Source organism: Sinohyriopsis cumingii, unplaced genomic scaffold (genome assembly GCF_028554795.1).
Source record: "Sinohyriopsis cumingii isolate HCF-2022 unplaced genomic scaffold, ASM2855479v2 utg000459l, whole genome shotgun sequence".
In the NCBI taxonomy this organism is placed as follows: domain Eukaryota; kingdom Metazoa; phylum Mollusca; class Bivalvia; order Unionida; family Unionidae; genus Sinohyriopsis; species Sinohyriopsis cumingii.
In genome coordinates this window covers 1,086,042-1,104,245 of record NW_028315902.1, presented here as the reverse complement: position 1 = coordinate 1,104,245, position 18,204 = coordinate 1,086,042, and the positions used below count along the sequence as shown (strand labels likewise).

The 18,204-nt window shown below is 35.3% G+C and overlaps 1 protein-coding gene across 2 annotated transcripts in view; it reads right to left on the bottom strand.

The window, feature by feature from the left end:
• LOC149773991 (neurocalcin-delta B-like) overlaps window positions 1-18,204 on the bottom strand; it is a 299,760-nt gene that overhangs the window by 18,012 nt on the left and 263,544 nt on the right. For both annotated transcript variants that reach the window (XM_089945922.1, XM_089945924.1), the window contains one exon: window positions 9,463-9,735. In XM_089945922.1, coding sequence (XP_089802048.1) covers window positions 9,463-9,735 — 273 coding nt within the window. The remainder of the gene's footprint in view (window positions 1-9,462; window positions 9,736-18,204) is intronic.

The window sequence follows — 18,204 nt, the reverse complement described above, 5'->3', positions numbered from 1 at the left end:
ATTTGACATATTACACCATGACATTGACAGTGATGATAAGATCCCCAACGTGGTATGCATGATGCCTGCTCATATCCCTTGATCTCAAACAGATTGTATACTTACAGAGTGCCAGGAAAATAGCGTGATGGAATACAAAATATTGAACTATTGCCTTGACCTTGAAGATACCTCAATGTGGTAGGCACCACCACACTTAGTGATGATGTAAATGCATATGAGGTTTCATCCCTTAATGACTCCAAAGTTATAGAGCAGAAGGGAGAGTGATGGAAACATACAATATTGAGAAATGATTTCAATCTATACTTTTCATCAACACTGCCCCTGAAGCTATCTCAAGACAACAGAAATCCCAAATAAGCCAGTGCTTGTCCTAAATAATCAAACAGGTGTAAAAAACTGACTACATTCAAACTGATATTATCAGAGAGAAATCTACTATTGAAAAAACAAACAGCAAGTCCTTAGGAAATTCAGAGATCTTAACATTTTACCTCAAATACCATATATACTCACTTATAAGTTGAACCCAGCTGCAAACTGCCAAGACCCAAATCTGCCTGTGCACAACGCGCCAGCAAACCTAGGTATGTGCAGTTTGTTAGGAGTAATCAGTAGAATAACATAGACCCTGATTTGCATGTGTATTATGCTGTGGCAGATTGGGATCTTGGTTGTTTGCAGTTTGACTTGACTTATAAGTGAGTAAATATGGTAGCCATAAACCCAGGGAATCACTTGTAATTAATGGTACATGTACTCCAAAAATATTCTGATCTGATGTGCATGACTGTTTTGTTATCCTTTGTATGCTCATCAGTGGTAGCCAAAAAATAAATGTGCAATCCGGTATATCAGCTTCATGTAACGCTGATGACTAGTTATCAGATTGATTCAGTAATGTATTCTGCCCACTCTCTCAAGATGAAAGGTTATTTTTCTTTTATTATTATCTTTAACAAGCACTCATGACTTGCTTGCTTAGGGAACTGATTGATCACATCATACGAAGCATGTTAGCTGTTGTAACAACACTTTTAAGTTAATCCATGTGATAATTATCACAACCTGATAGATGAATACTCAAATGTCTGTTTCTGAGCACAGATAAAACATTCTTAAGTTTATGTTCCAACCTGAAGTTTTCATTTTTAATGAACTTTAAAAAAAATTGCTTGTTGTCCAGAAATTTTGTGTACTAATGAAAATTAAAATTTTTTAAAAAGTGTTTAGAATGTGTGTCTGTGATTTGGATTTTTCAGTCATATTGTTAAGCTGTCTGCAGTGTGGCAGTTACAGTGATGTCTAGCACTGGGGCATCATGCCACAGACATGTAGCATTATGTCCCGCCCAGTCACATTATTCTGACACCAGGCCGACCAGTCCTAACACTAGCCTCTTAATGCTGAGTGCCTAGCAAGGCAGCTGTTAGTACCATTTTTATAAGTTTCTGGTACAACTCAGCTGGGGTCCAGCTTATGGAAAAAGGGGAGGTGTCTGATAATTTAGGTAAATTATGGTATATGAAGTTCACCTCAGACTGCTTTAAAATTATATTGCCAAAAGGTAAGTGTGATGGAAACAAATGTATAGCAAACCAAATCTAGTAAACAACACACTTTCCAGTGATTATATATGTTACGGCTCTATGGTCATAAACTAAGAAAAATAATAAAGTTAAATGAACAAGTTTTGTAAAACAAAAAAATTAATTATGAAATTTATAAATGAAAGTGTGATGGAAACTTTGAGTATTATGAAGTGAATCCAAAATAATTATGTTAGTTCTATGAAAGCCCAAACGAATGAAAAGTTCCAAATGAATTTAAAAACCAGAAATGTATTAGTCTGCCAAGAATCATGACATTGTCAAGATGGCATTGTCCAGAACACCTGTGAATAACTTGCACCAGTTCCAGATTAATACGGAAGTCCAAACAATGAGCACTCTATTTCCACTGAACAGTCCAAATAAATGTTTTTCCTATCAAATAATATCTAAGTACAACATAAAAACTGTCTAAAGACTTACATCATAAACACAAGAAATGAGGATGACTCCATAATTGGGATTGTTCATTTCTCATATACACCAGCTATTACAACTATATTTTACAATATATCCCATGTGACAGATCTTACTACTCAATTTGTCTCAAAATCACCTATTCATGTGACGTAGCGCAACAAATGGGAAGTTACTGACTTCTTGTAGAACCATGCAAAAACCATCAGCCAATGAGAAATGAATCCAAAGATGTCATTTAGTCCTATTAATAAGATTATAATTAGTATTTGTCAACACGTATGTATCTATTTGTCAACACATATGTATCTATTTGTCAACACATATGTATCTATTTGTAAATCCTATCTAATATTATGCTCTTTACAGACTCGCAAAATCTAACTAAAGATTTCTGTAAAAAGTATGGATATGAATAAAAATTACAAAAATTTAATAAAATCATGTACTAGATGTTAAAAAATATAGATACATAACATGTATAAATACACCAAGTTTTGAAGTGACTTTCAAGCTGCTGAGTAGAAGAGAAAGTGTGATGGAAAACAATGTGTGTGAGTGTGTGTGATTTGGATTTTTAACATAGCTTTAACAATTTTTCAGTCATATCGCTACAATGTCTGCAGTGTGACAGTTTATAGTGATGTTGTTGTTATAGGGTTTAACGCCATTTTTCAGCACAAGATAGGCTATACATGGCGGCCAGTATTAATGGTGGAGGAAGAACCCGGGAAAACCCCGGAAAGAACCACCGACCCACGAGAAGCTACCGGCAAGCTTTCTCACATATCCACACTGGCCGAGCCCGAGACTCGAACCTACGCAGACAGAGGTGAGATGGCAGTGATCCGTGACGGAGAGCGCTTTAGACCACTCGGCCACTCGGGGCCCCCAGTTTATAGTGATGTCTAGCACTGGGGCATCATGCCACAGACATGTAGCATGATGTCCCACCCAGTCACATTATCATGACACCAGGCTGACCAGTCCTAACACTAACCTCTTAATGCTGAGTGCCAAGCGAGGCAGCTGTTAGTACCATTTTTGTAAGTCTTTGGTATGATTCGACCAGGGATCGAACCCACAACCTCCAGCATCGGAAGCGGATGCTCTAACCACTAGGCCACCAGAGCGGTCTTGTGATGGAAAACAGAAACACTGAGCAAAGACCTTAACCTTGAAGAAAGGACCCCCAATCTGAAATGTGACACACACTGTAGCAGTGAAATACATCAGTCTTTCCAGCAACCCTTTGTGAAAAAGTAGGGATAAAGTAGGACTATTGTTTTTTTTTTAAAAAGGTAGGGCAAAACAGGGACATTTTATACAGAAAAAGTGTGAACTAGATGTAAATTACTAATAAAAGCAGCATGTGTGAGTGTGTGTGTGTGTGTGTGTGTGTGTGTGTGTGTGATTTAGATTCTGAACGTAGCTTTGACAATTTTTCAGTCATATCGCTATGATGTCTGCAGTGTGGCAGTTTATGGTGAGGTCTAGCACAGGGGCATCATGCTGCAGACATATAACATGATGTCCCACCCAGTCACATTATCCTGACACCAGGCTGACCAGACATAACCTCTTAATGCTGAGTGTCTAGTGAGGCAGCTGTTAGTACCATTTTAATGTCTTTTGCAAGACTCAGCTGGGGTTCAAACCCACAACCTCCTGCATCTGAGGCAGATGTTCTAATCACTAGGCCACCAGAGCAGTAAGAAAAGCAGTATCCAATTGCTTTGCTAGTCAGCATTCGTGCATCATGTAATCAATTTTCAACATAAAACTGATAAAGAGGACAGATAGTAGGGCTATTTTTAATGAAGTAGGAAAAAATATGGAGTCTGTTCCAAAAAGTTGGAAAAGATTGAAAAAGCTAGGGCTGCTGGAATTATTGTGTAAATATATACCAAGTTTGTTTGTAGCCCCAACTGATTTAAAAGCAAATGGCATCAAGGATATAAAAAATGCATAAAACTTTGCAATTTTATTCATCAATTTTTAATTTCTAACTTAACTGTCACTAGGGAGTCCCAAACACTGTCAACTTGTTGGGATTCTGAATCAAACATGGGTTTCTTTAGTAACACTTTGGCATATTTGTGGGTCTATGCTTTCAAGCAACAGCTGTGAAGTAGGAGTTATATCTCTTTGAACACATGCATACAAGACTTTCTCCTTTTCATTTGTTCAGTTTGTTTTTTAGAAATGTTAATACTAGGCACTGCAAATATTGGATACAGACAAAACAGTTTTTGTTACTGAAATGGACTATTCTAAAAGCCAGAAAAGGACAATGAGAAGTCTGTCTTGTTTACACTGAGAGCTTCCATTTAGTTTGAAACGTGAATAAGTGACAATGCTATTATGGACCCCCTGGTGACAACCAGGTCAGAATGACAAGTTTTGTGCAATTTATATTTCCTTGATGCTTTTCTTTTTTAAAAAAGGCAGAGGGTTACAAACAAATGGAAGAATGTGTGAATACATTACCAGTGATACACAAATATATTAAGTATCTTTTCTACATCTCAAATTCATGTAAAGTTATAGAGCAGCAGGGAAAGTGTGATGGATGGATGGACAAATGAAAATGAAAATACAGTGTATCTGCTATATTTCACAAAGATGGAAGGCAGGGCAAAAATATCTGTAAATCAACCTATAAGCAGGTATACATGGTAATCTGCTTGTCCTTTTTGTTTCATGACTGTACTCTTCTGGGAGTAGAAATGCGGCTTTCCATATGGCCACCTTGGTGGCTGCATTGAAAGTGGGAGACGCACAATAATTTTGCAGTTCAGATCACTGAGAATAATGTGTACATTTTTCCTGATATCACTCTGACTGTACTGCCAGCATCTGAAAACTCCAGTCTCTCAATGAAAAATAAGAGTCTCTTTCATGGGACTGTTTGAAAAGAACTGACAAGAAATCAAACCATGACCATTTCTTCCATTGAAACCATATCTGATATTCTTCAGTGATACAATTTCATAAATTAGGCACTCTGACAGCCATAATGGATACAAGATCAGCACCACCTTCATTTGGGATAAACTAGACACCATTAAAAGACTTTTGGTGCAAACCCAATGTTGGTATGAGCATCTATTCAAGAGAATTAGTAACAAGATTTTCAAAATAGTGGCAGCCATATTCAAGGTTAGACAGCCATTAAGAAGTAGTGATACCGATATTTCAAGATAACTCCTGCGCTTTTGTATTAGATACATGATTGGCACCACATGCATTTATAACGAAATACTAAACGAAGTAGTTGATGAAAACTTTTCATTAGATTTCTGGAATAGTGATAACGATATTCTCAAAAAGACCATCATGCATGTTTTAAGTATCACATGGTAAAAATTCCAGAAACTTTCCTATTATTAACCGATTTTGGTATAAGACACCTTTCATCGCATGCCTGGTTACAAGTTTTTTTTACAAACCATTACTGATTAATTCGATCACATGTTACATTAACATACAAAACATATATCCATCACTATAAGTCTAGTGCACATAATGTGCAAGCCATATATCTGTTGTGTGGGAGATCATGGGTCTGAAGCCCAGTCAAGTCATACCAAAGACTTATACTAGCAGCTGCCTCCCTTGGCACTCAGCATTAACTCATTCGGCCCAAGAGGTTTTGCTGCTTTCACCTGAAATGTGAGCAGGAAAGACATTTTGGAGGCTATTTCTGAATACATCAGCTTTCAACAGATTTTGCATGAGAATAATGCCTAGTCATATTAGAAACATCATTTTCCATTGGTTATTTTGCTTGCGCAAGAGCAGAAGGTTAAAAATTTTTTTTTTTTTTTTTTTGTTGCTTAATGGACCCATCATTTTCGTATGGAGACCGCTCTTTATTCCAAATGCCCACCTTATCCTAGCTTTTGCAAAGGTTCACCTGTCTGTGTGTAATTCAATTCTTAGATCTGAGGCCAAAAGGTCTAAAATCCAGACACAAAATTGGATTCCGACCACGAGTGAATTTTGCATGAAAAAAAAACAGGTCCAAAAAATGAGGTTTTTCCCTCTGTATTTTGTAGTGCAGCAAGAACTTTCAGATTATTTGGTATCATTGTAGAACTATATGTCTGCTTTCTTGTAATACCACCCATGCTGGTGTATCTTAAATGACCTTGATGCTGCAGAGCTCGGAAGTAGGGTACAGCCTCATCACACCTACAGGCAGGATTGGGGCCGAATGAGTTAAGAGGTTAGCACAGACTGGTCAGCCTGGTGTCAGGATAATTTGACTGGGTGGGATATAATGCCACATTTCTGTGTCATGATTCCCCAGTGCTAGACATCACTATAAACTGACACACTGCAGATGTCATAACGATATTGCTGAACAATTGTTAAAGCTACGTTAAAAATTCTAATCACATACATACACATATATAAATGTACTCATTCAAGATTGTAATGACTTAAGACAACAGATGATACATCTCCATATTCCACATCAAGTTGGATCAGAATATGGCTTCCTGAGTGGTAACAAGCTAATCAGGTGCAAGATCACCACATTACTATGCCTGGAGAAAGCTCATCACTGGACTTGTCAAATGCCATACAAGGTCTGGCTGATCAATTATGGCTTTCAGCATGGTAAAAAGCTCAGTAACTCATATGTATATTAATTCATTAATTATAAGATTGCTCATTTAATGTCTGCAAGACCTTTAAGATGTAAATATACACTCTAAGTCTGATTGAAATCAGACCAGAATTATGGCTTGCAGAGCAGCAATCAGATTAAAGATCATCTCATTAATATTTATGGACATTGGGCATTACTGAAATTGTCCAAGATCTTAACAATAAAAGAAAATATTTTAAATTTTGTCAAAATCTGATCACTAATATGGCTGTCAGAATGGCAACAAATACATCACATGTTACAGCATAATATTGCATTCATCTTGCTTATTATTGAAACCAAAAAAAGATATCTTGATAATAAGCCCGTTTCAAGCTGATTAAAAGTTTATCAGAAATATGGCCTCCAGAGTGGTAGAGAGCTCAACCAATCTATGCAAAATCACCTCATTACTATGTGTACATCTCACTCATTATCAAACATGTCCAAGATCTTGATGATGTAAGTATATATTCAAAGTTTGATCAAAACTGGATCAGAAATATTGCCTCCAGGGTCACGTAACAAGCTCAGCCAATCAAATGTATGCTCACCTTATTAGTATGCATGGATCTCACTCATTGTTTATCTATTCTGCAATCTTGAAGATATAAGCACATATTTTAAGTTTATAACATGAGGCCCAAGTGGATCTGATACTGCTCATCTCACTTACATAGCCTATGTATTAGTGCCGACCATTTCCCTAAACATCCTGTAAGAATGAATTATATGTCAACTATCATGTTGATTTTACCTATTTACTATATCCTGATACAAATATTTTGCAAAGATGAAGGTATATATAATAGGTATTGTCTCCTGCTCAGCCATGATCTAAACTGACAATGTACCAATAAGATACAAAATATGATGTCATGAATGGTGATAAGCCATGGGAATTTTATGCATGATCACCTCATTAATATGCATAAATCTAGGTCCAAGATCCTTATGAAAAAAGTATTATTCCAAGTCTAATCAAATAAAAATCTCAAATATAGCTTCCAGACTGTGGTGTGTGTGTGTGTGTGTGTGGTGTGGTGCGTGCATTGTGAGCGTGTGTGCGCGCGAGTGCATGCGTGCATTTTGGATTTTTTTATGTAGCTTTAACAACTTTTCAGTCATATCCCTACAAAGTCTGCTGTGTATTTAAAGTAACAAGCTGAGCTAATCAGATGCAGGATTTCCTCAGTAATATGCATGGAAAATGCTCACTATCAAACCCATCCAAAATGTGAATGTAAGCCAATATTTCAAGTTTGATCAAAACTGGATCAGTAATATGCATGGAAAATGCTCACTATCAAACCCATCCAAAATGTGAATGTAAGCCAATATTTCAAGTTTGATCAAAACTGGATCAGTAATATGGCTTTCAGAGTGGTAACAGCACTGTGTCAGCCAATTATCAAGCAAGATGAACACATGAATGTGTGTTAAAAAAGTTCTCACATATTATTGAACATGCACAAGCTCTTGATGACATATGCATTTGTTCAGAGTGTGATCACATCAGATCAGAAACGTGTCCAACAGATGGTTAATAAATTCAGTCAATTAAATGTAAAGATCAACCCCAGTAATATGCCATCGATTTCACTCATGATCGAGTCCATCTCAAATCTAAACATTCATTTCATGTTTGACTAAAACTAGATCACTGATGGATCCAGGATGATGTAAAACACCTGATGGATGACAAAATGAATGCAGGGCCATAATAATAATAATAATAATAATAATAATAATGACCTTATTTAAAGAGGGTAACACAATTAGCTAAAATTTAATCTACCTTGAGGCCCTCATACAAAGGAATTTATTTATTTTGGCTGCATCTCTGAAGCCACTGAATATACTGGGTTTGGAAAAAGGAAATAAGAGTAGGCATTTCTAATCTCAACTGGAATACTATTCCAGAGCAGAGTTCCAGAGTATTGGAAACTTTTTTTTAAACAACTCCTTATTTGGTTTGGGAATTTATACTGTTTGGTAGACATGGATCGCAGGTGGGAGTATTACCAGGTAGCCTATACTGGAATAGTGATTGCAAATATTCAGGAGCACTATTATGAGATATCCTGTACATTAATTTGGCTTTTCTCAAACCAAAAGTTCACCTGGCCTTACGTCCAGGTCAGCTAAACATTGAAAGAACTTTGTTATTAAAGATATTTTCTCTTAAAATCATTTATTTTTCCTTTCTCTTTTACAGCACCTAAATTCTAAATTTGAACAGTGGCCCATAATTGATGTGATCACGTTTTATTAACATAGCTGGATCAAAAGCTTACACTTTTTTACTGTGAAGAGTTCCAGATTAAGCATAGTGATATTATGTACTGTAGTTTTCATGACAGTAGCGATGATTTTATTATACACTGGTTTAGCTGTATACTACCTAATCATATTTACATACACATTTTCAAATTCATTTAATAATTGCTTTTTATTACCTTTTTACATACCAAAGGTCAATGAAAACTGATTTGAAGTTAAATCTCCTGATTTAAATCTGCAGATTTAACCTTTATAGGCTTTTTTCATTTACGCATGTCATGTTGTACGATCGCCATAAAGAATAGATGGAAGGGTTGAAATGCAAAGCTTTTTAAGACTACCACCATGAACTGATGAAACTTCATTATATATATATATATATATATATATATATATATATATATATATATATATATATATATATATATATATATATATATATATATATTCACATATACACACAAACATGCACATAGAGTCTAAACTTACCTGTATGATTTGCACCATTTCTGATTTCTCTATGGATCCATTACCATCAATATCATACATTTTAAAGGCCCAGTCCAGTTTCTGCTCTACCGTACCTCCTGAGGTGATATTAATTGCTAGCAAGAACTCCCTGAAGTCTATTTTCCCACTGTGGTCACCATCGAATGAACGGAATACATGTTCACAAAATTTTTTTGGGTTTCCTGATGGGAAAAATGTGGAATACACTTCCAAAAACTTGGTTTCTGATAGCAATCCATCTGGACAGTCACGCTGAAAGTTAACGGAAGAATTAAATGTTATGATTTTCATTGGCATTCAACTTAAAATAAACAAACCTTTGCATTTTATACGGAATGATTTAATATCATGTAGCATTATACCCATACCAGTACATCAGAGTGTCCTAGGAACTCAACATGACACGTAACATTACCCATAACAGTGTTGTTACAGTATTAGTGATCCAACCATAACACATCACATAGGTCCAAGTAACATCACACAGCATTAATGTACAATATATATGGTTGTGATAAATAATAATAGTAATAAAAATTATAATAATGACTTTGTAACAAACAAGAAGCTCATTTGGTCAACAGACCATTTTCCATGATGCCTTTTATATTACATGTATATAATGTACAACTTTCACAAGTGTCGTCAGACATCAAAGCTGTCAAAAATGAGACAAATGATCTAGTACTACAATAAAATATGCATAAGCTGTTACAGGTACAGGTAGATACATGTTACAGGTAGATACAGGATCTGTACAAAGATTATCAGGGAATCTGACAGGCATCACAGAGGAGTAGATTAGAGTACACTGTTTTGAAGAAGAGCGGTACTGAACGACACAAAATCATACAAATGATTGTTGTAAATGTTGACTAAGATGCATAGTAGACATGTCAGCTGGCCTTATGCAGGGTGAAACATAATTCCACAGTTTGGCTCCAGAAAAAGCAAAACTATTCTTATACAATTCAGACTATAGTTTTGGTAAATATGGATCTTAGTAATTATAAACGCCTTTTTTCTACAAGTTAAAAAATACTTATAATCAGGCAGTACCAACAAATTTAACAATTCAAAGACTAATAAGTCCTTTTAAAGTTGTTTTATGCTGAAATGGACAGTCACTCAAGATTTTTAAAAAGACTTGTTTAAAGAGTAACTAAATTAGTATCTGGATTGATCCTCGCTATTCTCATTTGAAATTTCAGTATTTTATCTTGATGTCCTTTGTCACCAAATAGAACAGCAATATTATAGATGATGCATAACATATGGGTATAATACAATATTTTTCGCTCTGCTTGCGGGAGGATTTCATACCGTTCAACAGTGATAGAAAAGTGAGTTTACTTTTTAATAACCTTATCAACTTGCGTTTTTCAGCTCAATGTTACTGTCGATCATGATGACAAGTAGTTTTTCATTTTCAGATTCTTCTATACCTATTCTCCTATTATTACTTGGAAGACATCTTTATCAGCTTTTATACTGGCTTGACTATGTCTGTTTGGGTTCAAGTCTCGGATTTGGCTAATGTGGGTATGTGAGAAAGCTTGCCAGTAGCTTCTCGTGGGTCAGTGGTTCTTTCTGGGGTTTTCCCAGGTTCTTCCTCCACCATTAATACTGGCTGCCATGTATAGCCTATCATGTGCTGAAAAATGGCATTAAACCCCACAACAACAACTGGCTTGACTAACTATGGTCATGACTTTTGACTTGGCTATACTTATCTTCATACCACTGAGCATATGCCAATTGTTTACTTTAAAATATCCCGATTTAACCTAGCGTAAAGTTTTTTTTAATAGATTGTGCAAAGAGTAACAGTCTAAGATCTGAGCCTGTAGAACACCTAACATCGATTTTCTTATCTGATATTTTAATTAAAATAGAAAGTTCATGTTGTCTGCATTCAAGTTTTTGTGGTTGACATGATATATTCTGAGCTTTTGTAGAAAGAGTTTCTTTACAAACAACATTAAAAGCCTTTGTAGGATAAAGCAACACCATACCTCGCACGCTACCTTGATCAACTGCTGTTAATCAATCATGCACCATTCTAGTATTTGTACTGTGGGATACATGTCCCCCAGAAAAGCAAGACTGTCATGAATGTTAAGTAAGCTGGAAGATTCCTGGTAGTTCCTAAATTCATTACAAACATGTCTTTCTAATATTTCCAAAGTGATGACAAAACTTTTACAGGTCTGTAAGTATTCCTTCCATTGTAATGGAGTTACTATTGCCTATTCAGATTGTTTGGAAAAATACCAAAAAATACTTAAGATTCAAAATACACGTAAGTGAAATAACAATGATTGAAATGAGTTTTAGGAATTTATCACCAACATCTTCCTTAGCTGTAGCTGTTTAGACATCTAGTTTATCAAATTCATTTACAGAGTCCCTTGAAGGGACTGATGCTGACTGTCCAAAAGAAATTGCCAAGAATTCAAAATAAGGCAAAAACAAGTGTGTTTCCGCCTGGCCGACCATCCATTTTTTTCCCCCCAACCCTAGCATACCACCACCTCCCCCATTTAAAAAAAAAGAAATTTAAAAAGAAATTCCTGAACTTTAATTGTGCATTGAATAGAAGCTGGTTTAGCCCAGTACTTGAAGTGATTAGTACCTTATATTTACCAATCATTATAATCATGTTTTAAAAAATAACAACCTACCTACCTACCCTAATTTTAAAAACAGTGCTATAGGAAACACATATCTTTGTCTGACCTAAGATTATTTCTTTCTCTTGGTTGGTATTAGTGTTGAAAGGATCATTGATTGCTATTGTGGTGGCCATATTGGATGTGGAAGTGGCACCATTTTCATTTTTAGGATTAACCAGACATCATAAGAAGTCTTTCAGTGAAAATATCATGCTGATTATACGGACCATCTGTTCTGGAGTAGCAATAACGAGATTTTCAAGATGGCCACAATGACAGCCATATTGTATTTCTATGTGGCAACATTTTCATCATGGACCATCTAGATCAGGGGTTGGCAATTGATTTTACATCGTGTGCCACTTTATTCTGAATTAATTACAAAATGAATGAGCATGTACCACCAGTAAGAGAGTAACACTGTTAAAATCTAGATTTTTGGCTGCCCTTCATGTGCCACACAAAACATCTTGATGTGCCATCTTGTGGCACATGTACCATATGTTGCCAACCCCTGATTTAGATAATGGGACAAATATTTATGTAAAGTTTCAAGTAGTTGAGGAGGAGTAGTGATACTAATGTGCTGCTGTATGGATGAATATCAGATAATGGACAACAGACATAATACCACAAGCTCTTCTGGCCACTATTGCTAGTGGAGATAAAAATGAATTCTAGACATATTTCTTACCAAAATTTGATGAAATATGTTCATTTAACTCATCACTTGGGAATTTTTACCATGAGATCCACACATTTTTATTTATGTTCACAAAGTAATCATTCAGGGAATTTATAATTTCAGGAAGTTCTTGATGAATGTAATCATTTTCATCACTAATACAGCTAAATAGCAGGCTATTTATGGATTGCCTTTCCAGAGTTTTTTTAAGGTTCTTCTTGGCAATACTCTGATATTTTTTGTGGTATAGTAACCTATCATTGCTTTTTGTCTCCTTTACTCAGTTTCTCCATAATCTGTAATTGTTGGTATCTTTTAATTTATGAAATCTATCTCATGTTCTAATAGCATTCAATATATCACTTGTAATCAAAGTGGGTTGATGCTGTCTGTAGCGATTGGTATAGTTTAATTTACTAAATCTATCTCTTGTCCTAACAGTATTCAATATATCACTTGTAATTAAAGTGGGTTGATGTTGTTGCTTAACTCTCTTGAAATTAACAGGAACAAAATATTAGTAAACATACCTATCCAAGTGTCAAGGACATCTAACAGGCCATGACAAGATACATGGTTCCATTATTGACAAACTTGATATCTTTCAGTTCTTAAGGAAATACATGTGCATTGAATCTTTTCACTATTTGATAATTTATAATATGTGTGATGATACAGTTTACTTTTTTGGAGGGGTCCCGCGTGGCCGAGTGGTCTAAAGCGCTCTCCGTTACGGATCACTGCCATCTCACCTCTGTCTGCGTAGGTTCGAGTCTCAGATTTGGCCAATGTGGGTATGTGAGAAAGCTTGCCAGTAGCTTCTCGAGGGTCGGTGGTTCTTTCCGGGAATTTCTCGGGTTCTTCCTCTACCATAATACTGGCCGCCATGTATAGCCTATCGTGTGCTGAAAAATGGCGTTAAACCCTACAACAACAACAACAACTTTTTTTGGACTTCTGTGTACAGTATATAGGAAAAGGGTCACTTAAAGCATAATGGGGAACTGTGATTTCTATAATATTGTCCCCATTCTTAGCATAGATGTGATTCATTAGTGTTCCAGATACCTCCGTTACTCTAGCTGGTACATGAACTGAGCTGTTGATAATTCAGGGAATTCATGGTTTTAATCCAGCTTTGATTGATGTCATCAATTAAACTGTAACTGAAGTCACCTACTAAATGGACTTCTTTGTATTTTAAATACAAAGGTTCAAGCTTATGTAGAAATATACAATACCAAGCACTGTCAGTGTTTGATGGTCTATATACACAACCATATATCAATGTTTTGTTTTTTAACATTATGCATCATTTCTGATCAAATTAATTCCATACTAATTTTCCTCAAGATCATATCATTTTTGGAAAGGAATGCTGTCCCCAATGTAAATGAGGCCTCCTCCACACTCTTTTGAAAACTCTTTTCTTTAAAAACTGTAATTAAGAATTGTACGTTCGTCTTGATTGCTGAAAAGTTCATATAAGAAGATTTTGCTAAATGCAAATATAATGGCTGATCAATTATTTCCTGAAAAATTTAATTTAGGCCACTTTTGGGGGACAAAAGACTTGGGAATGGCTGTTCACATGGCATATTTTTGAGACCTTTTTGCATAAGTAAATAGTTTGAGACAATGCCAAGTTTTGATGAACTAGAGATGATTGGCATAGAATGTGAATTGTGAATTAATATTTTCATTAGCAATTTATATATATGTTGTTACAGAAGATAAGATTGTGTAGACAGTCTTAGCACTTTCAAAGGTTATCTCAGTAGCAGTTAATGCATCATGGCCACTTTGATTGATGGAGGCAATGAATGGGATTGCACCAAAGGCAATTCTATGGACATCATCACGCACTGGGGCATCTGTAGTTTGTTTTATGTCATTACATTGAGAATCTCAGCTATTAGATTTTATAGCTTGTTTTTAAGTTTCTGCAAAACTGTGTTTGGTTCAAAAAGTTATGGCCCCATCTTCAGTTCCATAATCCTCATGCTGTATATTTGAGTGGAACATTTTGCTGTCTTTTGCATTATATCCATATCGTAGACATAACATTTTCCTATTACATGTATATTTGCCAACTGCACATTATGCCCTGGTTCAAAACAATAGGATCATCTCCCTGATTTCTCAAGATGTTTGAGTTGGCAAGGTTCCAACTGTATCTGTGATCCTGGTTTCAATAACATTTTGAGGAGTCGTATTTGTCCTTTAGGGGCAGGACTTATGGCATGAAGAAAACGCAATAAATACTTATTTACATAAATTCTGTCTTTTGCCATGAAGAGCTTCAGAACAGAACAAATCCAGTTTTGTCACAAATACATGTTCTATGTCCGTCATTTTGTGTGTAGACTTACATATGGAGTACATTTTAATTTATTAAGTATGTGGCCCATTTTTCTAAACACTATTTCTGGATTAAGTGATGGCTTATAGATGAAACATAACAGCTGTGTCTGAAAAGCAAAACAATTTTGATATCAATTTCATTCTAGGATAAGATGGGCATCTGGAATAAAGAGCAGTCTCAATACAAAAAAAATGGGTCCATTAAGCAAAAAAAGGGAAAAAAAAGAAAACAAAAGAACTCCAACTTTTACCCTTCAGCTCATGTGCGAGCCAAATAGCCAATGAAAATATATGTTTCTAACACAACTAGGCATTAGGTAACTGGAAAATCACCTGGAAGTTGATGTCTTAGGATGTATTCGGAAATAGCTTTCAAAATGTGTTTCCTACTTGAATTTCAGATGAAAACAACAAAAACCTCATGGGGTTAATGTGTTAAGCAGCTATCTATGCTGCTTTCAATGCTCTTTCAGAAAGTTCAAACTTTTAAAACTATGGGAATGCACTCTGATCTTAGCGTAACTGTCAAAATATCCAATATGGGATGGGAAAGGTCAAAGGACTCTTGCTATGTAAATGATAAGCCCAGTAGATCTTGTTACAGTTTTTGATCATGTTTTACTGTGGATGGTGATTACTAAAATTAACCTTAATTCTCTGTAGCCGAAACTGTACTTGAGTCTGATTGGTTCATTTGTCACTTGTCACAGCTTGACAGATATCCAATACAAATTGTTTCACATTGATAGCTCAGTGTACAAGTAGTCAATTACAAAATCCTACAATCTAAAGCAGATCATCCCATTTTCTGGTATAATGCCTGTAAGAGAAAATTGGCTGACACTAGATGAACTACCAGTACATAATTATACTTCCTTTATAAGCTTTCACAATGCATATACCATTTGCTTCTTTCCTATAATCCACTGATCTTCCCCTACCTAAATCTAGTACAGCTCTACCTAACCATAATACCCTTCTTTGTGTTTCTTGTTATAAGGTGGGTCTTGTCATGACACCCATTTTATTATGTAATCTTAAAGTTATGTGCATAATGCATAATGCATTTCATTATAAGGCGGTTTCACTATAAAGAACATGTGTTATACTCCAGGACTCCCACTGACAGCATTATGATGAGAGTGTGTTGTAATTATTACAAAAGACATTGGTAAGGGGGCTGTGTACTACCATCTGCACTTTGGATGAGGAACTTATGTTGATGAAAGTTAGGATAATATGTATTCAAGGGCAATATAACTCCAAAAAAAGGATAATACGGGATGTTGGAAATCCATGCATGTGTAATTCAAGGTTTTCTCAAAGACTGAACTTTCACAATGTTGTAATTAAATGATAATTTAGAAAATCTAATCTACATTATTAAATGTTTTTACAAGTTTTGTAAGATAATTTTCAATATTCGAGATGTTTTAATTAAGACTTACAAAGCACATATAACTGTATTCCCTATGTTGTGTAGGTTCAGATACCTGCCAAAAGTATAGAAGCAGTCCTAGATGACAAGGTGTCACATATGTACCATATCAGTTAAAGACACAGTAGGTCAAGGTTAACCACAGTTGCTAGTCAACAAGTGACCCAAACCATACAGTCAACAGGCCATACCATAGGTTCTGATGACCACCAGTAGAGCTAATACATGCAACTGCCACAGACATTCATATAGAATACACCAGACGAATACCATATTACTCTGCATCTTTTGCTAATGTCATACACATATACCATTTTATAGTCGCTTATAAGTTGACTCAAACTGCAAACAACATAAATCTTGATCTGCTGTAGCATAATGTGTATACAGATCAAAGTCTTATGTTCTTCTGATTACTTCTATCAAACTGCATAGACCCAAAATCTGCTGGCATACCAGCAGATCTGGGTCTGTGCAGCTTGCAGTTGGACTCGACTTATAAGCAAGTAGGGATGGCAGCTGAAAAAAATGACAGTAGCAGGCACATTTTAACAAGGAACCACTTTCAGTCAGTACCATATGGAAGTCAGATCCACCTCCAAACTGCATGAACCTGTATCTCTACCAATGTATAGCTTGGCAGGAGACCTGGGTCGATGCAAATTGTTAAGACTAATCAGTAGAAAAGCAAATATCCTTATTTTCCAGTACATTATACAGTGGCAGATTAGGGTCTGTAGATTATTTTTGTTTTGTTTTTTAAGTTAGACTTGGCTTATACATGAGGATATATGGTAAAATTTCATGCAAAAAAATAATTATAGGTTAAAAATATGAAATATTCTCATTTTCAAGTTCAGATTCTGATTTTTTAAAGCTAACATTTCTATCTAACATTGGCAGAGATAGAAATCTCTGTGACTGAATATAGTTAGAAAACTATCGGAATAAATTAGTCTAATTGGCATGAAAACTGCTACAATACCTATCACACACTGTCACATGAACCTGATACGTTACATAATGAACTTTTAAATGACAACATAATAAATAAGTATTCTCAAAGTTTTAATTTCAACTTCTAACAAACATTTAATAATTTATGTGGCAGAAAAACCAGTGAACTTGTATTTTAATGTCTAGAATTTGCCAGTTCTAAACAAAAACTAATTTATTGGTATTATATAAACTCACATGTCTGGTCTAATTGAAAAAAAACAAACACAGAACCTGATATGCCAACACATTATGCAATGGCAGATCTGGGTCTATGAAGTTTGCAGTTGTATCTACTTATAAGCAAGTAAATATTGTTATGCATATTTAGTCTGCATTGCTTGTTTGTTTTTTTTAATTTCATTATATGATATTGATATTGTAACATTGTATTTTGGACCTGACCTTGTCCAGAATCAAGTTCATTTTCTACCTGATCTGAATTACTGATTTTGGTTTCATAAACAACATGTTTATCTCAAGCTGAGTCTTGAAGTTTGGAAATTCCCCATGAATTGCCAGGTCTACCTGTTGTTTATATTATAATTTTAGTAACAGACTTC